Source organism: Nicotiana attenuata, chromosome 10, assembly GCF_001879085.1.
Source record: "Nicotiana attenuata strain UT chromosome 10, NIATTr2, whole genome shotgun sequence".
Lineage (NCBI taxonomy): Eukaryota > Viridiplantae > Streptophyta > Magnoliopsida > Solanales > Solanaceae > Nicotiana > Nicotiana attenuata.
Genome location: NC_031998.1, coordinates 2,696,277 through 2,717,089, shown reverse-complemented (window position 1 = coordinate 2,717,089; position 20,813 = coordinate 2,696,277). Strand labels below are relative to the sequence as shown.

Below are 20,813 nucleotides of genomic sequence, written 5' to 3'. Positions count from 1 at the left end.
GGGGGAAATTAAAACTTATCATCTAAAATAATTTATAAAAATTTATGTAGCTATAAAACTTCTTATTAAAGATAACATAAAAAATTTAAGGTTAAATTATTTCTAAATATAAAATGATGTCATATTTAGATAACATAAAAATAAATTTGCATATAAATTAAGACATTTGGAGTATATAACGGTTATTAACATGACATTAATTTTAGTAAAGTTGTAAAATTTATTTAAAATAACTAGATTAGTGAAATTACAGCTTTCTTTCAGATTAATTACAAAAATCTTAAGATGTTTTAGAAATAGCCCCCACCCCACCCCAACCCCCCAAAAAATCCTTCATTAGCACGTACTATAAACATGGTAAAAAGAAAGCCAATGCCTCTACAAATAGAGCGGCCAAAATGGCTAGATCTGTTTATCCTTAAAATTGGATAACAATTGAATTTTTACGGGATTTTGAGGATACGTGATATAACTTGATACAAATTAAGAAGACAGATTAATATTGAAATTAACAATAAGAAAATAAATGCAAACCATACAAATTGAACAGCCTTAGCCTCTGAGTTTGATCACCCTCGAGCTAAGAAACGTATCAACTAATGTTAGAACTGAACAACAAGATGATAAGAACTAGAAATGATCAGTATATTGCTTTCTTTGTGCGTGTTACAATGTCCTACAAATTATCAAAACCCCCTTTATATAGTAGGGGTGTTCTACTCTTGGTACAATTCTATACAAGGTAAAAAATCTCATGATTTGCTAATTAGTCGGCCTCTAATTGATACGTGTCGAGATTTCCACCGTGATCTTCGACCGATTGCGGATATTTCGGCTTTTTGTTATTTGGCTCGGCAAGTTTTTCTCGATCTTATTCGGTCTCGATCTTGCTCGGTCTTTGGGTCACGAGCTCGACGATCTAATTTTGTGCCTTGGTTCGATATAACCCGAGCTTGAGCTTTGACCTGCCATATTTCAGCCTCGATTGGTCACTCAATTGACGAACCCGATTTCGACCATATACAGATAGTTCCCTCGTTTTTCGAAAAGAAGATGACGAGAAAGAATATGAACTTCCGAACCTCGTTTCGATAGATCATGACGTAAGCGACAAAAGGTAACTGAAACGTCCCGTCGGTCAAGTCTTCAAGGTATTAAACGTGTGTCATTGTTAGTCGGCCACTACTGGTTTTGAACCGTCATTAGCAAATTATAAATATCCCAACTTTCATTCATTCAAACTTTATGTTCAAAAAATTCTTCTACTCTTGTTCTTTAAGAATCTCTTCACTCTCCAACTTTTGTACCGAGATTTCTTGAACCTTTTGCAACCACTAAGCGTACCTTCTTAATTTTCTTTTCTTCATCTCTGCTTTGAAATGGCAAAAACTTCTAAAACTGTTCCATAGAAAGAAACAGCCTCTTCATCACGGCCTGCCTGCAATGGGACTGCGGCGGAGCCACACCCCGAAGAGTTCGTTCTAGGAGGGTGCCCGATCGGTACTGATTTCAAAATCGAAAAAACTTCCTCGGTACTAGATCGATGCAAGCCGGTCTTGAGATATATATGTTCGATCACCGATGATCTCCTCTCCAAGGTCAAAGAGGATTGTAATTGGACCGATAAATACGTGGTGGTGCCCTCGCCTGAGGAATCAATTACTACCCACGTGAAGGGTTTTTTAAGTGTTTACACTTACCCCTTTACGTTAGGTCCCTTAGACCCGATCATTATTGCCTTCTGCAAAAGGTACGAAGTGACCCTCGGTCAAATTCACCCCTCTTTCTAGAGGATAGTGATTCTTCTTTGCTTTTTTGTAAGCAAAATCGAGGGGGATCCCTTCACCCTCGATCATCTCATGCGTCTGTACAGTCCCTAACTCTATCGAGGGGGATTAATAAAACTTACTCGCCGGGCCAATAGGGCCCCGTTCTCGAGTATAGATGAGGACCGGGACCGAGGATGGATGGGCCGATTTGTTCGAGTGAAGACCTCGGAATTGATCCCTGCCGAGGACATCTAAACAGTGGTCTGGATGCCGGATACAGTTCCTCGACTCAAGGAGTGGATCGAGGATCTTGTGTCACAGAGACCGTATTCCGAGCGCGTATGGCGCAAACTATCGAAGGTTTGGTGGGAGGCCTGTAATCATAGTAAGTTTTCTTTTCTGATTTAATAATGTTTGACTTCCTCCTTGCGCCATCGAATTCTTATCAGTACAGTTTTCTTTTGTAGGTCTCCCTAAAGATGTTGCTACGAGGCCTCCATCCGGTGATGAGGATGTGCTTCTCGAGTCCCCTACTCTGGGACAGGGTGACGAGAAGAAAAGGAAAAGGGTTCCGAGTTCTCCAAACTCGGGAAAAAGAAGCAAAGAGGAGGTCGGTGCATAAACCCAAGGGAAACATTGGTACTCTATCCTCGGACCCAGTCTACCGCTAAGGGATGAGTCCGAAGAAGAAGAAGAAGAAGAAGATAAATCCAAGCTGGTGGCCCGCGTGCGGGCATGTGTCTTGATATGAGAGGCCTCTGAACCGGTGGGTGTTGAAATTGAACCGCCTCAACTTGAGGAGGTCGATGGGAGAACTTTAGCCGAAGCTCTCGAACCAGAGGGGGTGAGGCCACTCCGCCTCGAGATAGAGGAGTCGAAAAAGAAACCTGGGCTGATGCTTCTCGAGTAGGGGAAAGTGCCTTGAAAGATGTTCTTGGGGTGATTGACATTACTGGATCTCCTCAGTTCCAGTTGCAATGATCCATGGGGCCGGTATGGTAGAAGGTCGATCCTACGAGGGGCCTCAATGGGCTACAGATATCCACAACTTCTTAGATGGGTTGGAGTCTTCTGCCTCGGAGGACGTCACTAGGCTTGGAGACTTGCTGGTGCCAAAGAAGGTAGCATCGCTGGGAGCCAGTCCCAACCCTTGTTGACCTTGATCGAAAGCAGTCAATAGTTTTCTCTATCCCGGAGGATGCCCGGGTTTTCTCTTCCCCCGTGGGGGTTGCTAGCTATCTTCGGTGTTTGGTGACTGAAGAGGACCAGGCCGTGATGGACAAGGTGGAAATGCCCTGCTTGTTCAATGAAGCTCAACAGGCGTTGAATCGGGTAACTTCGAGTATCTTTTTTATTATGTACTTTAAACTTAAAGTTGTAAATAATCATAACACCTTTCTTTATGCTTGTAGGCCTCGGTACTGCACCATGAGTCTTTCCTCCGATACCAGGAGGAGTTAACCCAGCACAAGGCCGAGATTCGGGAGCTTACTGAGAAGGGGGACACCTACAAGATTCTCAGTGAGAAGTCACGAGCATCTTGGTGTCTCCGTACCGATCCGCGAGACTCTACTAAACCTGCTCATGACTTGTGAGACCTAGTAACCTAGGCTCTGATACCAACCTGTCACGACCCAAACCCTGCTCCGATCGTGATGGCGCCTCTCGTGAAGACAAGGCCAGCCAGACCATTTCAGAACACCTCTTTTAAGCAGTTAGACCGTTCATAAGCAGTTTAAATATGATTTCATGATATTAATTAGCGGAATTACAACCCAACACTGCCCTAATCAGGGTGTCACAAGTCACGAGCATCTATTAGAGTGTAAATCCAACTACAAGGTCTCAAATATACAAAACCGGAATAATGAACTAAAGAGAGAAAAATGGTGCTGCGAACGCTGGCAGTCACCTCGCTAACTCCTATAAATCTGCCTCTGATCAGCCAAAACCCGCTAACGGGTGGATAAATACCTGCATCTGCACACAAGGTGCAGGGAGTAAAGTGAGTACTCCAACTCGGTGAGTAATAAAGGTAAATAACAACTGAGCAGTAAGAAATCACGTATAATAAATCATCATGCTGTATAGAAGCAATATAAAACCCTTTTGAGAAAAACAGTGAAACTGTGAAATCTTTAGAAAACATCTTAGCTCAGTTCAAACCTCTTTTGAAAATGACTTTTTCAACGGTTATGCGAATAAATGCAAACAATTAGTGCAGATAAGCACAGAAATCCGCCCCTCGGGCACAACACTCACTCAACAGATAATGCCAGGCAATCAAGTAGATACCCCGTGAAGTAACACAAACAACAGATAATGGCAGACAATGAAATAAAGTAAACACGTAGAATAGTACTAGTACCGCTGCGGCATGCAGCCCGATCCGTGTATATATATATATATATATATATATATTGCTGCGGCGTGCAGCCCGATCCAAAAGTATCCTCACAATACAGGCCCTCGGCCTAACTCAGTCAACAAAATCACACAAGCCACTCGGGCAACAATAAACATGATGCTCAGCCCAAAATATTATTGGAAATATCATTTCAAGTGTTAAAGCAAGTAAACTTGGTTGAGTTTTGAAAATAGTGGAAAAATGCATGACTGACAACCATCCCGAAGGGGTTCAAATAGCTGGCACGAAGCCCAAATATGGCAATCAGCCCAAGTCATATTGAATACAAATAAGTTTCAGTCAATTACACAGTAAAATCATCAATCGGGACGGACCAAGTCACAATCCCCAAAGGTGCTCTAAGTCACCTCAATATAGCACTACGATGTGCAATCTGGGGTTTCAAACCCTCAGGATATCATTTATAATCATTACTCACCTCGAACCGGCGATATCTCTAGCTCACGATGCCTTTGCCCCTCGAATCGGCCTCCACGCGCGTCGAATCTATCCAAAACCAGAACGAATACGTCACAATATGCTAAGGGAACAAAGCCCAAGCGAAAACAATCGAAAAATACCAAAAATCCCGAAATTAGCAAAACCCGAGCCCCGGGCCACTTCTCGAAACTTAGAAATTTTCACATCATTAGATTCCTTATCTCCTCACGAGTTCATACATACCAAAAGTTCTCAAATCCGACACCAATTGGTCCTTCAAATCCCCAAATCAAATTCCAAAATCCCAAGCCCTAGTTTCTTCCATTTTTGCTTAAGTTCCATGAATTTCTAGGTAGATTACACAATAAAAACGAGTTTTAAGTTCAAAAATCTTACCTCTAGGTAATTCCCCTTGAACCCTCTTCAATCCTCTTCAAAAAGCTTCAAAATCGACCAACAATGGAGGAACTTAGCCTCAAATTCGCGAAAATGGGTTTTTAAAACATTCTGCCTAGCACTCAATTTTACTTAATCGCGATCGCGGAAAAGCCCTCGCGATCGCGAATCACAGCCCACACTTACACTACGCGATCGCGTACTCCCTCATGCGAACGCGATGCTCAGAATCTCCCAACTACGCGATCGCAAATGATGACACGCGACCGCGATTGACAGCAACGCAAAACTACGCGATTGCGACCCGATCTATGCGTACGCGAAGAGAAAACCTGGATGCCCCTGAAATAACTCTACGCGATCGCGAGCCTCCTCACGCGATCGCGAAGAGGAAACATCTACAACAGAGCTGGAGCCAAAACCTGCAATTTTCCCAACATGAAATGGTCCGATTGACCACTCGAAACTCACCCGAGGCCCTCGGGACCTCAACCAAACATACCAACACAATCTATAACATCATTCAAACCTGTTCCAGTCATTAAAACACCTCAAACAACATCAAATCACTCAAAACACATTGGATTCAAGGCTAAGTTGCCCAAAAACTTCCGAAATACGCTTTCGATCAAAAACCCAACCAAACCACGTCCGAATGACCTGAAATTTTGCGCACACATCCCAAATGACATAACAAAGCTACTGCAACTCTCGGAATTTCATTCCGACCTCTATATCAAAATCTCACCTACCAACCGAAAATCGCCAAAATCTCAACTTCGCCAATTCAAGCCTAAACCTTCCACGGACTTCCAAAATGCATTCTAATCGCGCTCCTAAGTCACAAATCACCCAACGAAGCTAACCAAATCATAAAAATTCTGATCCGAGCTCATATACAAATAAGTCAACTCTTGGTCAAACCTTCCAAATTCAAAGCTTTCAACTGAGACTGTTCTTTCAAATTCATTCCAAATTTTCCTGAAAACCAAATCCAATGATTTACATCAGTCATAATACATAACACGGGGCAAGTCATGCCCGAGAACTGGCGATCAAGGTCCAAAAGCTCAAAACGACCAGTCGGGTCGTTACATTTGGGTCCAGGCTCAGCTTGTGAGTAGTGATCTCCGGTGGGATCCCTGTCATATCGAGATAGGACCAAGCAAAATAATCCATGTTAGCTATAAGAAATTGAATGAGCTTTTTCCTGAGCTCGGGAGTTAACCCCGTGCCCAGGTATACCTTTTGATCGGGCAGATGTTCGATTAGTACGACCTGCTCTAGCTCTTCGACCATTGATTTGGTAGTCAGAATCATCGAGAACTATAAAGGATCGAGGAACCCCGTAATCATCGTCTTCGTCAGTACCCTGCTTGTCCGGCTAGGTCGAGGCTGGCATCAGTGATTGCTATTTGGCTTCCTGTTTTGCTTTCGAACCTGGCTCCTTTGTCGATGAGAGTGTTGATATCAGAATTACTTCATCGACGACAAATATCTCCTTTGCAGCGGTTTGCTCCCCGTAGATCGTCTTGATCTCTTCTGGTGTTGGAAATTTTAATACCGGGTGAAGGATCGAGGGTACAGCCCTCGTGTTGTGGATCCATGGTCTCCCGAACAGGGCATTGTACCTCATGTCCCCTTTGATCGCATAAAACTTGGTCTCTTGGGTGGTTCTGGCTATGTTTATCGGTAACATTATTTTTCCCCTAGTAGTTTCGCGAGCCATGTTAAATCCGTTTAGCAATCGGGACTCAGGCACGATTTGGTCTTGTAGGTCGAGTTGCTTTACGACCCTCGATCGAATGATGTTGGCCGAGATACCTGGATCAATTAACACACGTTTAACTCGAGTTTTATTCATGAGTACAGATATTAATACTGCATCATTATGGGGCTGCATGATTCCTTCTGCATCCTCGTCATTGAAAGATAAAGTTCCTTCTAGTATGTAATCCCGGGGTCCGTCTTTCCCTTGTGATTGATACTTTGGTGCGCTTTAACATCAGACCTTGAGGAACATCGACCCCTCCAATGATCATATGAATGATGTGTTGAGGTTCGTCTTGCTCGTTTTGTTGATTGGAATCCCTGTTTCTAAAATGATTCTTGGCTCGATCGCTCAGAAATTCCCAAAGGTGCCCGTTGTTGAATAACCGGGCCAATTCTTCTCTCAATTGTCGATAATCCTCCGTCCTGTGACCATGAGTGCCATGATATTTGCATATTTGGTTGGGATCCGTTTGGGCTAGATCGGTTTGTAAAGGGCGAGGCCATTTGGTATCTTTGATGCGTCCGATAGCCGATACGATGGTAGCTGCATCAACATTAAAGTTGTACTCTAATAATCGTGGTGTTTCTTTAGGTCCGATAGGTCTGTCGAAGCCGTTCTTGCTCATGAGCCCTCGAGAGCTCTGGCCTTGATCACTTCTCTTTTCATTTCGTGCAGAATTTTGCCCAGATCCACTGCTCCTACGATCTTCATTATACAGTTGATATCGATCTCTGTTCAACCTTGGTTCCTTGATTCTATCCACGGGTCTGATAGGATAAACGGACCCAGAAGGAGCCCCAAGTTGATTGTCTTCAACCCTGATCTTTGATTGATATCGATTATACACATCATCCCAAGTAACAGCCAGGTATTCTATCATATTCTGCTTCAACTACTGCGAAGCCACTGAGCTGCGAACATTGAGTTCTTGGGTGAAAGCTTGAACAAACCCGATCATCAGCGGCCGATGGCTGGTCCATCTGTTCCATTTGGAATCGAGACACGAATTCTATGAGCATTTCGTTGTCCTTCTGCCTTACTTTGAAAAGGTCCGACTTCCCGGTTTCAACCTTGATGGCCTCGGCGTGTGCCTTTACGAAAGAATCTGCAAGCATAGCAAATGAATCAATTTAATTAGGTGGTAAATTGTGGTACTATATCATAGCTCCCTTTGACAGGGTCTCTCCGAATTTCTTTAGCAAGACAGATTTGATCTCGTCATCCTCTAGATCATTCCTTTTAATAGCACATGTGTAAGAGGTGACGTGCTTGTTCGGATCAGTCGTTCCATTGTATTTAGGAATCTCGGGCATGCGAAACTTCTTGGGGATCGGCTTGGGAGCCGTGCTCGGGGGAGGGGGGGGGGAAGGTTTTTGCACGAACTTTTTGGAGTCCAAACCCTTCAATATCGATGGTGTCCCCGAGGTTTGATCGACCCTAGAGTTGTAAGTTTCCACCTTCTTGTCGTTTGCCTCGATTTTCTTTTCCACCGACTCAATTCGTTTTGTCAGTTCTTCGAGCATCTTCATGATTGCAGGATTGGTCTCCGATTCTTTCTCGTTTGACTTCCTCGAAATCGATTCGGCCCTGTGGATAACTTCTTGGGACGGCTCGGGCTCGATCCTACTTGGTGGGTGATTTTGGTTTTGGAGCTGGGCTATTGCTGCCTGTTGAGCCTGCAACATTTCGTAGATCACCAGTAGGTTGATCCCGCGATCTTCGCCGCCATGAGTGCTTTGAGCGGCTATCGGACATCCCCACGGACGCTGCCCTCGAGATCGATGGCTAAATTTGCGTTGATGGCTACATGTGAGCTGACGTCGATTGGATCTACAGCCGGAACTCCATCGAGGCCAACCAGGGGTACGTCGTTCCCTGGTGCTATGTTATTATTTTCGCCGTGGTGGCCGAAATCATTGTCAACGTATAGGGGTGTTGACTGAGAGTTCGACATTTTGGTCCTGGAATCAAAGATACTTCAAAGAACAAGTGTAAAATAGTGTGTGTTGTGAAAGTTTGTACCAGGTAGTCACTATTACCCTTAGCCCCACGGTGGGTGCCAAACTGTTTACCCTTAAAATTGGATAACAATTGAATTTATTTGCGATTTTAAGGATACGTGATATAACTTGATACAAATTAGGAAGACAGATTTATATTGAAATTAATGATAAGAAAATAAATGCAAACCACACAAATTAAACAGCCTTAGCCTCTGAGTTTGATCACCCTCGAGCCAAGAAACGTATCAAATGTTTGAACTAAACAACAAGATGATATGAACTAAAAATGATCAGTATATTGCTTTCTTTGTGTGTGTTACAATGTCCTACAAATGATCAGAAACCCCCTTTATATAGTATGGGTGTTCTACTCTTGGTACAATTTTATACAAGGTAAAAAATCTCATAATTTGCTAATTAATCGGCCTCTTCTCAATACATGCCGAGATTTCCACCGTGATCTTCGACCGATAGCGAATATTTCGGCTTTCCATTATTTGGCTCGGCAAATTTCCCTCGATCTTGTTTGGTCTCGATCTAGATTGGTCTCTGGGTCACGAGTTCGACGATCTAATTTTGCGCCTTGGTTCGATATAACCCGAGCTCGAGCTTTGACCTGCCATGTTTCGGTCTCGATTGGTCACTCAATGGATGAACCCGATTATGATCGTAGATCCAACCTAGTCCTCCTCAGTAGGAGAATTCAAATCCAGGTATATTCAATTCATTTGAAAAAAAAAAAAAAACTTCAAAATGATAGTTTACTCCAATCGTAAGCGACACAAGAATTGAACCGCGAGTCAGTCGTTATACGAAAAAATCAATGAACTTTCACATATAGTAGTATATACGTAAAGGGAATTTACCTATCTATACCATATAAGTTTCTGGCTACCCTAGAACAAGGGTGGCTCCGCCTTGGACATGAATATGATTTATCAATTTTTTTTTTAAACGTGTTTAATAAGAATAAATAAATGTGTAAAAGGTTGATAATTGCATTCAAAGAGCTGAAGTTGTCACATTTTCCTCAAAAAGAATGCAAAATCTCTTATAGTTGTTTCTTGATTTCAACATAATATTAAGTGCACTAATAGCCATTTTATATGGTCGTTGTTTAAAATATAGCCATAATTTGCAATTTATTTAAAATTTAGCAAATGAGACAAACTTCAGACCCGCTTCTTCTTCGCCTTTCTTTTTACTGCTCCATGTTCTTCTTCCTCTTTTTCTTCCATTTTCCTCCTCCTTTTCCTTTCTGTATACTCATCGTATTCCTACATACTCCCTCCGTCTTATATTAACAGTTACGATTACTAAAAATAGTTATCTCAAATTATTTGTCATTTTAGAAGCTCAAGACGCCCCAAACCCCACTAGTGGGATTATACTGGGTTGTTGTTGTTGTTGTTGTTGTTTAGAAGTTCAAGACAAAATTGATTATTATTTTTTCTTTTTTACCCTTAGTAATAATTGCTTTTGAAGATAGAGATAAGACATAAATAGAATAAATATTCAATGAAGAGAGATTATATCTTATGACATAAATAAGGGTAGAATAGTCCAATCCCTTTCCTAATTAATATTTCTTAAAGGGGCGTGTAAAAGAGAAAAACGACACATAAAATGAGACGGAGGGAGTAATTTGCGTATATACTCATCATATAACAACAACAATAACAACATACACAGTATTATCCCACGTCGTGAGGTTTGGGGACGGTAGTGTATACGCAGACCTTACCCCTACCTTGTGAGGATAGAGAGGTTGTTTCCTATAGATCCTCAACTCGGGAAAGCTTAAGCACCACATTAATGAAAATATAGATAAGAAGGGACAATACCAAAAAGCCATATAAAAGCAGAATAAAAACAACAAGACAGTAAGGTGATCAACAATGAAAGAAAATAACGGTTAGTTATAAAAACCTAGTACCAACAGAAAGCGAGAATGCGTGCCAATACTACTGTTATGAACATTCTAGACTATCCACTCTACTACCCTAATCCTCGACCTCCATACCCTCCTATCAGGGGTCATGTCTCTCTCTTACCGGAACTACCCTCTGCAGCTCCATCTTCAGCAGCTGCTCAATCTTTCATTTCGAAAATCAAACTTGGATGTCACGAGACTTTCTCACAACTTCGTTCCTTGCGTTTTTTCCATCTTTAGCAGTTCCATATTAATCGGTTTCATTCCGCCAGCTGAAGATGCGCCATGTCTTGCCTAATCACATCTCCCCACCTCTTCTTTGTCCTACTTCTACCTCTCCGTAGGCCCACCAATGTCAAGCTCTCACACCTCCTCACTCGTGCGTCAATGCTCCTCCTCCTCACATGACCAAACCACTTAAGTCGCGCTTCCCACATCTTGTCCTCAATAGGGGCCACACCACCTTGTCGTGAATAACCTCATTTCTGATCCTATCTAACCTGGTGTGCCCGCACATCCATCTCAACATCATCATCTCTGCTACCTTTATCTTCTGGACATGAGCGATCTTGACTGGCTAATACTCAACCCCATACAACATCGTTGGTCTAACCGCCACTCTGTAGAACTTACCCTTAAGTTTTGGTGGCACCTTCTTATCACACAAAACGCTGGAAGCGAGTCTCCATTTCATCCAACCAGCCCCAATACAATGTGTGACATCTTTACAATATTATTATGAGCATTATATTTCTTACATTACTATTTAACTATATAACAATCTTCACATTAAATTAGGACTAATTGTGGTTAGTTAAGTGATTCTAATGTTCATCTAATAGGAAAGTAACAACCCATCTAAGGGGTCGTTTGGTAAGAAGTATTAGAGAAAAATAATGCATGCATTAACTTTTGGTATTACTAATCTCTTATTTGGTACACTTTTTCAACATATGTATTACTAATACAAGTTTAAGTTATACTACCTATTTGGTATTATCCTATGTATAACTAATACATGGCAACCATGGTATTAGTAATACCAAGGCTATTAATGCATGCATTAGCATGGTTAAAGACAAAATTATCCTTAAAGTCTCTTAATGTTAAAGAATATGGAGGGCATTTTTGTAAACAACTAATTTTCTTAAAAATTATGAAATGCATTTTAATTTTTAATACACCACACCAAACAGTGGATAAGAAATAATCTCTGCATAACTAATACTTGTACTACTAATCCCTGCATTACCTTTTTTTTTTAAACCCCTCCCAAATTAGGAGGATCTATAGTGTTTCCACACTTCCCCTCCAGCATGACTCGAACCCAGGACCTAACGGTCGTGGGTGGAGGTGCTTTTACCAACTGAGCAAGCCTCACTTGTCTAATCCAAGCATTACTAATACACCTTATTCATCATTATTCTTATACACCCTACCAAACGACCCCTTAGGATAACAAGAAATGTTTGAAAGGAGCATAGCAAGGAACTCTACTCCCTCCATTTGGAGATTTGATGAGTCTTTAGGACTGACTTCACCATCAATAGAACTAACACACATAAGGGTGTTCACAATTAAGCCAAAAATTTGACTGCATACAATATTTCTAGCCATTCATTACCCTGCATTTTCAGCTATATTTTACATTGTTTTGTACAAAAGGGAAAAAACAACCATATCCATTTGCTAAATCCAAAATTTGGTTTCAATATAGGTCAACCGCGAAAAGGTCACCATCCGAGCCCCTTTGGCAAATTCCATATATAAGTTTGCATGGGATATGCAACACTACCATATTGTTTTGGCTTAACTATCTTTGAGATATCTAAAGAAAGCAAGCAAAGTGTGATAATATTGCTAGGGACGGACGAGATGTGAAGGATACATTGAGCTACTACTAGTACTCGCTTGAGGAGTAAAACTTGATGTTGGTAAGAGTAGTTCTGCTTGAGGGAAGTAGCTGTTGGATGGCACATCCAGCAGCAAGTCTTGATCAGAATTTTCGTTTGCAGAACGGAAAGAATCCAGCACGAGGGAACTAGTCTCAGAAGGCAAGGCAAACGAGCTTTTTGGGCTGGAGTAAGAACCATCATTGTTTAATAGTTCCTTCTGCTCATAGATGCTTTTCATCACCATACTCTTGGGGCTCTTCATTGTTGTCTTTGCACCTGAAGCGAAATAGCTCGTAAATATTTAAATTTGAAGGAATTAGTCAAATATGTAATCGGACAACACACTGCACATGGAAATGGAGCAAAGGGGGGAGGAAATTCTTGTATATGCCCACATGAATTTTGAACAACAGTTTAGCTTGAGAAAGTTCTACGGAGAAGATACTAGATAGAGATAAAAGCTTCGCAGTTTAAGGATATCAATCTCCCAATCAAACAAGTAGTGATGCTTACCTTTTTGTTAAATGTACTAGAGTATAATAAAGTTGTGATCCTTACCTAGTCAAACCAACCATGATTTTCGCATATACTGCTAAAGGAATATTTGCTGGTAGAGGGGGCTAAAAAAGAAATACTCCCTCCGTTTTATTTTATGTGTCTTAGTTTAACTGGACACAGAGTTTAGGAAAAGTAAGGAAAACTTATGAATCTTGTGGTCTTAAATTAAAGATGTGTAATGCACCAAAATATCCTTGAATCTTGTGGCCTGAAACATGCCACGTGGATTGGCGGAGTTAAAGAGTTACTAAATATAGAAAGTGGCATTCTTTTTGAAACAAACTAAAAAGGAAAGTAAGACACATAAATTGAAATAGGGGGAATAATAGAAGACAGAGATATATAGGTAGACATTTCTTTATACCAACTCTATTTCCAACCTCTCGTTTTCAACAATTGTATTTACCCTCAATGGTAATAACGCAAACTACGTGGTTTCTCATGTGTGAAGAAACAACCCATAGCATTGTCGGGAACATTTCTAATATTACCCGGTTATACGACATAACAACATAGGGAATTCAGTAGTGAATAGTCAAACTTATGTGCAAGTCCTTATGTAACTCTTGTGCTTTCTTTACTATGCAAATTTGAACGACAATCCTCAGGTAAATACTTACTCCCGTCAAAACAAGTCTATGACAGAGGAAATGTCAAATGTCATAAAGGGAAAAGGGAAAGAGGAACTCAACCGACCCGAATACTTTAGATGCTGTCCCTCCCGTGGTCTCTTCACATTTACCGAATGACATGTGCCGATAACACTTTGCTCTCCTGCAACATCAGAACCGCTGCTACTATTCTTACACTTTGTGTCCTACCAAAGAATAAAATTAGCTTCAACAAAATTGCACTTCACATATAGAATATATAACATAGAAGATGGTGGATTACATGTTCAGTATATATGCAATAAATGGTTAGTAACCAAACCTTGAGTAGATTATATTGTTCCACCCACTTTGACTTTGATAAATAGCATAATATAAACCTCTTCAATGTTCTACAATCTTCTAATTTTACTCCTGGCAATGAGTTATCGAAAACACCTTCTGCAAGAAGTTTCTGGAAGGAAGCGACGTTTTCCTCAAATTGAGAGCTCTCGAACATGCTTCTAAGACTGCAGATAGAGAAAAGAACAGGAAAATAATTTGTTGTTCAAGTTCAATATAAGCCAAAATGACCAGAAAGTGAAATATAGAGAAGACGTGCAAACCTATCTGGAGGCGCAAAAGAATCAACAGGCGGTAAGTACTTTAGTAGCTGTTGTTGTTCATCACTTGATAAATGCCTCATGAATTCTTCATAATTAAGTACATCCTGCACCAAGTATCACACAATCTTATCAATTTCTGATCGATTCCAGTAACATTTAACACTGAACAACCTAGTGAAAATCGACTTTGAAAATGGTTAAAGACATTACTGTTAAAGAGAAGGACAATCCACGCAAGTCAAAAGTTACTAATGATAATCAAAAGAGGAAGATCATTTTAAGTCTACAAACAACAACAATAAACCAGCAGCACAGACAAGTTGGCGTTGTTAGGACATTCTATGGTAGTATTAATTGAAAGAAAGCAAAATTACTTTATACGAAATACAAGAGAGAGTGACAGACCTTCAGTTCTATATAGCGAAGGGGTGAATTATGATGTCCAAGAATCTGTAGTGTTTCAAGTTTCTCTTTGTTTCTGCAATTTAGAAAATATATCAGAAAGATGGTAAGCATACACCAAAAGCAAAGAGAAAGGCTTCAAATGCTCATAGAATGATGGAACTAGAATGACGCTGCAACAAGTTTACCTAACAATTCAACGGAAAAATGTGGACTTGTGTTGTTTAGAAGATGTGGTGACCAAAATAATGTATGTTCCAGACCCGTAGGTGATACCAGAGGCGGAGCCAGGATTTCAACTTTATGGGTTTTGGATCTAAGTACGACAACTAACAACAGGGTTCTAAGTTCAATATGTGCACAAATTTAATGAATTTCTTAACACAAATATACCGTTTGAGCAAAAGCTACTGGGTTCCGCCGAACCCATAGCCGGGCTTCAACCTCTGCCCTGGATGATACTACCTGTGTAGCCACAGGACATCCGACTTTAGCAGATATAATGCATTTAACACCTTATATTCCATCTGACCAACATGCAGCACAAAATTTCGTTTCTCGATGCAATTTTACATGCTATCAAGACTAATGGAGAGGGCACCTTTTAATCTGGTCTTGTTCCACAGCCTGACCAATAGGTTTCTTGGTTCTGTCGGCACCCATATTTGGTGAATTGACACCCTTACTAATATTTACAGGTCGGGTAGTCAATCGTGAATAAGCCTCATTAACAGAACGGTGCTTGTTGTCAACAGAAAGAGAGCTGGCTTCTGATTCTTCTCTACCTATCGAACTAGGATGCCGAATTAGCATACTCCCATGTCCTATCTCAACCGAAACCATCGGCTTTTCACTCTCGAAAAGCAAATCATCTTCAGAGGATGCAGAGAAGCATGAACTTTGCTGTTGTTCATGTAAGATGGTATATAGGTCTTTGGTGAGCTTCTCGACTGAAGATGGCTTTGGCCGATTGAAACAGGTTCTCTTCTTTGACGGCACCGTTGTATCCCATATATTGGATTGCGCCGGGCCTGAAAACCAAAATCAAGGGGTAAATATTTCACGCACAAAAACTCCAAAACAGAAACATAAAACACAAGAAAATGCTAAGAACAAAACAACTATACTTTAAGTTTGATTGAAAGAAGAGACCAAGTTCGAGATTTGGTCCCAAAATTTTCAGTTTTAGAAGAAAATGCAGCCATAATTCTAGATTATCCAAAAAAATATTCTCCCTGCATTTAAAAAAGAATCAACCTATTTCCTTTTTAGTCCGTTTCAAAAAGAAAGACCTCTTTCTAAATTAGGAATCAATGCAACTCTAAACTTGCATTTTACCCTTAATGAGATGATTTATAGCCACACAAATAACTATAGATTGTTTTAGACCACAAGTTCCAAAAGACTTCGATTCTTTCTTAAACTCTGCGTCCAGTCAAATAAGTTCATTCATTTTGAAACGCAGGGAATATATACTAGAGAATGTGAATTAATTCTGAGAACAATATATGGATATAACTAATAAAAGAGGTAGAACATAAACAGGAGGAATCGACAAAGAAATATTTAGGGTACCTGTCAAATCACTTGCTTCAGCACTACCAAATTGTGCACAGCTCTCGGAGTTTGAGACAACGGAACCAGAACTCGACCTGTTGCTAGTATCTTCATCTAAACACTTTCGGAAACCAAAATTATAATCAGGAGGACTTCCAACTTCAACCATATCATGACTTTGTTTTCGTTTCAGAACCTTTGCCTCTTTGTTCTTCATGGGCATGTTTTTGAACCTAGAAACTCGGTGTTCCTCAAAGTCACAAGGTTCTGCCCTTGCATGCAAAGGAGTATAGTTTGCCAAAGTCCCTTTTGTTCTCCACCGAGATCCACATGCGTTGCACAATATTGGCTTTTCAGGCGGTCCATTACGCCAAAGTGGAGTGCCTGCAATATGATTTCGATGGTTAGGACTGTACTCAAAGGAGAGAAAAAGGAGGACGAGACACAAATTCCCACCGCGACAACGATTGGACCATGTAACTAAGGCACTACAAATTGCATGTCTATAATTCAAAATTCTTATGAAGTTGTTTCTTCAGTAGAGCAACAAAGACGAGCAACAGGAACCCTTCCACTCAACAACTCAGCTAAGACTGGAATTGAATAAAAAAGCAAAAAGCTCCACAAAATTTTCCATCAGAGATCATTGAACTAGATGCAACAACAACAACGACCCAGTGTAATCCCACTACTGGGGTCTGGGGAGGGTAGTGTGTACGCAGACCTTACCCCTACCCGAGGGGTAGAGAGGCTGTTTCATATCATTGCACTAGATGGACTTACAAAAATACATGCTTAAAGAATTATACTCCCAAGAACAATGTAACATCGTTAAACATCTCTTGTAAACCTACTTGAAATCTGGCAATTACACAAACTGAACCAGTTTATCACTCTTTGTGCATGAGAATTTCTTACACGAGTCAATAACAAGCAAAAGAAAAGCATCCCAATATCCAAGATGACCTTAAGTAACACCAGTATTGGAAGAAGTAACCAATTTAACACGTCTTTCTAGAGAAGTTGGATTATTTACAGTTCAAACCTAAGAAATACAGCGAAAGACAAAAGAGTACTGCAAAGAAGATGTTATCAAACGTAGCGTACACAGATTTTCTTCTGGAGTAATTTGTTCTATGGTGTGATTCTTATGCAATCACCAAATTTAAACAATGCAACCTAAATATTCATCAAAATGTTCCAACTCGTCACAATGTCGAGATCAGCTCAAGCAGGAGTGGAATCAAGTGACTTGGTTCAGGGGATACAGAAATTGTCCAATGGAACTCAATGCCTTCGCTTAGTGAGACGCTGACTAAGAATGTGCTATTATACAAGTTATGTGAACACACAACTGTAACAGAAGCACGACTAAGCAATCAAACAACATTTGTTCCTGGAATAAACGTCCTTCTTATTACAAATCTCAGGAACATGAACTTAGAAATCAGTCATCATCAAATTGTCACTTTACGTGCTGCCTGCGCTCCTTAAAGAACCATATCAATGTCACATTAACAAAGTACATTTCTACATTTGGAACCTATGTTACATTTACTAGTTCTACATATCCGATACAGATGTGTGTAAGCATCTGGTATTGCAACACGCAATCTTTTGCTAATTCTGAGTGCATTTTAAGAGTTTACACAAAGTACCCTATGCTCATTTCCAGCACTTTGGAGCCAACCCGTTTCGTTATCAAGGCAAATGAAGGAACCATTATCCATATCACAGAGTTTAGAAGGAAATCAAGAATTCATTAACAATCAAAATATCCCCCAATTCTGTTAAATTAAGGGAACTAAATTGATCTTTTACATAGCCCATTTACTCAAAGAGGCTTAATTAGCAAGATTTTCAACAGACCAATATTCTACAATAGAGTCAATGGGTATTAAAATAAAAGCAAAAACCAGTTTCAGAAACAAATTCTAACTCAAAAACCAGTATTCAAATCCATAGAATTAAGTAAAACACAAACAATACAAACTCAAAACAGTATTGTTCCATATTGTTCATTATTGAAGCAACAAAAATAAGGGTATTTATTTCCATAATTGAACAAACCATCTAAGCAACCAAAAAAAAAAACATTTACCAAAAAAAAAAAATCTAACAGGGCAAAGAAACAAAAAAGACTCCAACTTTCTTGAAAATTAACAAAATTTAAGTGGAAAAAAAATACAGTGAAGAATTATTAACTCACTTGTAACACCACAGTGATAGCAAGGTCCTTCCTTTCCCATCAAAAGATTAAATCTTTACAAAAATAATTAAATAAAAAAGCTTTTTTTTACTTAAGAAATGATAAAGAAAAAGTAAAAAAATCTAATCTTTATAAGTTCTTGAATTCTGTTCAGCCTTTTAATAGCAAATTTCTCTGCAGCACACACAAATAAAAAAAATCAAGAAGACACAGAAGAGTTTGTATCGTAAAGTCCCAGAAAACCCCACTGAAATAGCAAAAAAATAAAATTATGAACAACTTTTTAAAGGGATTTGAGATGGGTTTTTTTTTTTTTTTTTGTTTGAACAATCAGTTGAAAATTTTGTACAATTTAATGGACAAATGAAAGACCCATTGAAGGAATCTAATAAATGGTTGGAAAAAAGGAAAGGGTGGAGTTTTGTTTTGTTTGTGTATATGACTTCTTTGTTGTGTTTGTAAATTTGTATTTGAAGTAAATGTTTCAGCTTTCTTTGCTATTGATATTGCTTTTCCTTTTTTCTTTTTGTTTACTCAATAGAGAATTGTTATACATATATTAAGGCCTCGTTTGGTACAAGAGATAAGGGATAATTAATTTCGGAACTAAATTTAAGATGAGTTTATCTTACGTTTGGTTGGGATAAATCGTGATATAACTAATTCTGTGATTAATTATTCCGATATTGTAGTATTTTTTTATTCCTATAGGATGATGGAATAACCCTGAAATAATTAATTATGGATAACTTGTTTTTCAACCAAACGATCCCTAATAGTGCAGTACATAATTGGACTTTTCTAAATATAGAGTTTTCTTTTCTGTTAAATATTTTTTAAATGTTCCAATTTTCATTTCCTTTTTTTTTTTTTTAGTTTAACGATAAAGTTATCTCCGTGTGACCTATAGGTCTTGGGTTTGAGTCGTGGAAATAGTCACTAATGCTTGCTTTAAGATAGGCTGTCTTCATCACACCCGATGGAATGCGGTCCTTCCTCGGATCCTGCGTGAACGCATAATACTTTATTCAACGGGATGCCCTGTCCTATAACCATTTGAAATTCGAAACTCATTGGCTGAGCTAATCGAAATTAACGCTACGTACGGTCCACTTATGTAAAAATACTTTGAAAATTTCTCAATTCTCAAGACTCGAACCGAAATCTCTAATTAAAGGTAAATGAATCACATTCATCCTACTATCTTAATTGATGATAATTGTTCTAATTCCTTTGTCTTTAATGAAAATGCATAAAGGATATTATTTTATTTTATTAATATATATGGACTTCATAAATTTGAAGTTTGCTTTGCTTAATATCTTTGTTGACTTTAGACTTTTTTGTTAAATCTTAAACATGTGCTTTCTTTTCAATTCTGTCCTTTCCTCTTTCCACTATGTATATTGAAGATAATGAATGCAGACAAAGTCACTGCCTTCTATTTTTAAATGTTTATTTTGATTTTCTGATTTTTTATTTAAGAGTAGTGAAGCTTTTTTATTTTTCAATAATGCTCATTGTTATTGGTTTTCAATAATACTCATTGTTATTGTTCACCATCCATTAAAAATCTAAAATATATTCTATTATGTTGTTATAAATGTCGCAAGGTAGAGAGTGCATTTATTAATATACATGAGTGTATTAAATATGAAATCAAGGAATTGGACAATTGATTTAATATATTAGCAATTACAATAGTTGGTTAATATGTTACAATAACTCACAAATAGTAAAACAAATAACTCTATTGTAATTCACAAAACTGTATGTGATTCTAAAATAAGTTAAATATGTGGCCTTTAACACAATATACGTCAATAAAACTTTATGAGATATAGTTGACAATTAAAAGCATTCATGTAAAGTAAAGTGCAAAAATATGGTGGTATAAATGAGCAATTAAAATGGGAAGATATATACTCTCCATGTCCAATCTAATTATCATGTTTCAATTATTTTTTAAGCTTGATTTACATAAATTTTTGGAGATAAATTTAAAATGAAGAAGTTTTTAATTTAAAATTTAATTTTTGTAACAGAAACTCTTAATTACTACATCTAGTAATAAAAAATGATTTTTGTTAAATTGGTTAAATGTGTGCCTAGTGCCTTAATAGAATGTTTCATTGGTGCCACGTGGCAATAAATTCACCTACCTCTCATGGTATTGGTCATTTTCACTTAACACGGCATATGGGATTCAATAATCGTGTCATCAATTAATTTGAAAACACCTCAATACCCCCC

General features: G+C 39.0%; 1 protein-coding gene across 1 annotated transcript; it reads right to left on the bottom strand.

The window, feature by feature from the left end:
* LOC109232898 (GATA transcription factor 26-like) lies at positions 12,294–19,042 on the bottom strand. The gene is made up of 8 exons (XM_019398588.1): positions 18,561–19,042; positions 16,370–16,735; positions 15,396–15,825; positions 14,798–14,870; positions 14,393–14,496; positions 14,110–14,296; positions 13,873–13,993; positions 12,294–12,894 (listed from the first exon to the last, which is right to left on the bottom strand). The coding sequence occupies exons 1-8, from the start codon at positions 18,598–18,600 to the stop codon at positions 12,584–12,586; spliced, it is 1,632 nt and encodes a 543-aa protein (XP_019254133.1). The 5' UTR covers positions 18,601–19,042; the 3' UTR covers positions 12,294–12,583.

Bases quoted from the DNA above. Each gene is read 5' to 3' on its own strand.
- LOC109232898 (XM_019398588.1), bottom strand. From the start codon at position 18,600: ATGGGAAAGGAAGGACCTTGCTATCACTGTGGTGTTACAA. The intron at 14,871-15,395 runs GTGCCCTCTCCA...TCTAAATTGCAG, and splicing joins GAACAAGACCAGATTAAAAG to AAACAAAGAGAAACTTGAAA. The intron at 12,895-13,872 runs GTCGGTTGAGTT...ATTTCGCTTCAG, and splicing joins ACAGCATCTAAAGTATTCGG to GTGCAAAGACAACAATGAAG.